General features: G+C 68.7%; 1 protein-coding gene across 1 annotated transcript in view; it reads right to left on the bottom strand.

Annotated features, from left to right (window-relative positions):
- The window catches only part of GAA (glucosidase, alpha; acid), a gene marked incomplete at its 5' end in the record, with an annotated part of 14,279 nt that overhangs the window by 9,175 nt on the left and 3,592 nt on the right, over nucleotides 1–1,512 (bottom strand). Inside the window, 5 exons of the mRNA XM_014528379.1 lie at nucleotides 97–214; nucleotides 668–752; nucleotides 847–960; nucleotides 1,135–1,343; nucleotides 1,411–1,432. Of these exons, the coding sequence (XP_014383865.1) occupies nucleotides 97–214; nucleotides 668–752; nucleotides 847–960; nucleotides 1,135–1,343; nucleotides 1,411–1,432 (548 nt within the window). The remainder of the gene's footprint in view (nucleotides 1–96; nucleotides 215–667; nucleotides 753–846; nucleotides 961–1,134; nucleotides 1,344–1,410; nucleotides 1,433–1,512) is intronic.

Raw genomic sequence — 1,512 nt, 5'->3', positions numbered from 1 at the left:
TCCTCAGAGCACTGGGCAGGGCCTGGGGGACAGGGCTTGGCCCCTGGGTGGCCCGGGCTCCCTCCCTCACCCCGGCCGCCCCTCACAGGCCCTCACCTGTGGGAGGCCAAGGCCTCGGTCAGGCCGTACAGGTTGTGCAGGTTGTAGTGCGTGGAGAGAAACTGGCGGCTGGAGGCACAGATGGTGGCTGCCCGGAGGGACCCGCCCACCACCCCTGGGGGAGAGGGGCACTTTCTCAGAGGGGCCTCTGCCTGGCGGGCTAGCGCACCCCACCCTGGGAGCACCCCACCCTGGGAGCACCCTGGGAACTTGGGGCACGTCCCCACACAGTCTCCACTTTTCCAAGGACGGGAACGAGGCAGACGCCACAGGCTGCCCTAGGCAGAGCCCAGACTCACAGGCTCCAGCCCTGACCCGTTTCCGGGCTGTCTCTGCCGTGTTCCTGAGCCCACGATGCCCACCCTCCCGGGTCTCGCCTCAGCTGCAGGGCTGGGGTCCATGTTGCGTGGCGAGGGTCTCCCACACCTGAACCTCACTCCTGGGCCCCCCCTTTCCTGGCTGGCTGCACCCCCGAGTAACAGAAATAACAGCTTCGAGTCTCCCAAGCCAGAGACCTGATCTGAGCCACCAAGTGCCCGCCCGGTGCCAGGGCGCAGGTGGGGCTCACCAGGCACGTAGGGCGGGTTCTCCAGCTCGTTATCGGGGCAGCCGTCCACGGAGCCCTTCACAAAGTTGGACGGCTCGTTCATGTCCTGCAAGAGGCCCCGGAGATGGGCGTCTGCCCAGGGCAGAGGGTGGGGCCGGTCCCCAAGGCAGAGGGACACCCGGGGGCAGGGGCACACTCACGATCCACATGCCGTCGAAGGGCACCTGGGCGTGGAACTCAGCCACCATGTCCTGCCACCAGTCCAGGGCCTCGGGGTTGGTGAAGTCGGGGAAGGCGGTGGGCCCTGGCCACACCTGGAGGAGAGGCCGAGGGGGAAGCCAGGGTCCCTGAGGAAGGACTCGAGGTGTCCTCCTGGTCAGGGGCCACCCCACCCGCTCCGTGCCCTGGACAGCGCCCTCTTCCCCAGCACCTTCTGGTCCCACCGCCGGGACCCCCGCTTCTCACCCCTCCCCCCGCCCCCGCTCTACCTTCCCGATCAGGGGCTGCCCGGTCTCGTTGGTGATGAACACCCCCCTCCGCAGCCCCTCGTCGTAGGGCCGGTAGCTCCCCGCGGGGCCAGAGCTGCTGATGGCGGGATCCTGGGGGCGGGGGAAGCGGGTGGAGAAGGAAAGGCAAGTCTTGGCACCAGTGGGGGAGGTGGGCATGAGGCCCCGTCGCAGGGCGAAGCCGCGTGGTGCTCACCCCTGAGCACACGTGGACACACGCGTCGCCTCTGAGGCGGAGCCCAGGGCCCAGCAGGCGACCGGGCACCTGGACACAGGCTTCCTGCCCTAAGGGCTCCGGCTTCACAGACGCTGCACCATGAGCCCTTCATGTCAACGGATCTCTCCGGTGTCCGTGGTGGG

This window comes from Myotis brandtii, unplaced genomic scaffold (assembly GCF_000412655.1).
Source record: "Myotis brandtii unplaced genomic scaffold, ASM41265v1 scaffold632, whole genome shotgun sequence".
In the NCBI taxonomy this organism is placed as follows: Eukaryota; Metazoa; Chordata; class Mammalia; order Chiroptera; family Vespertilionidae; genus Myotis; species Myotis brandtii.
This window is presented reverse-complemented; position numbering and strand designations above follow the sequence as displayed.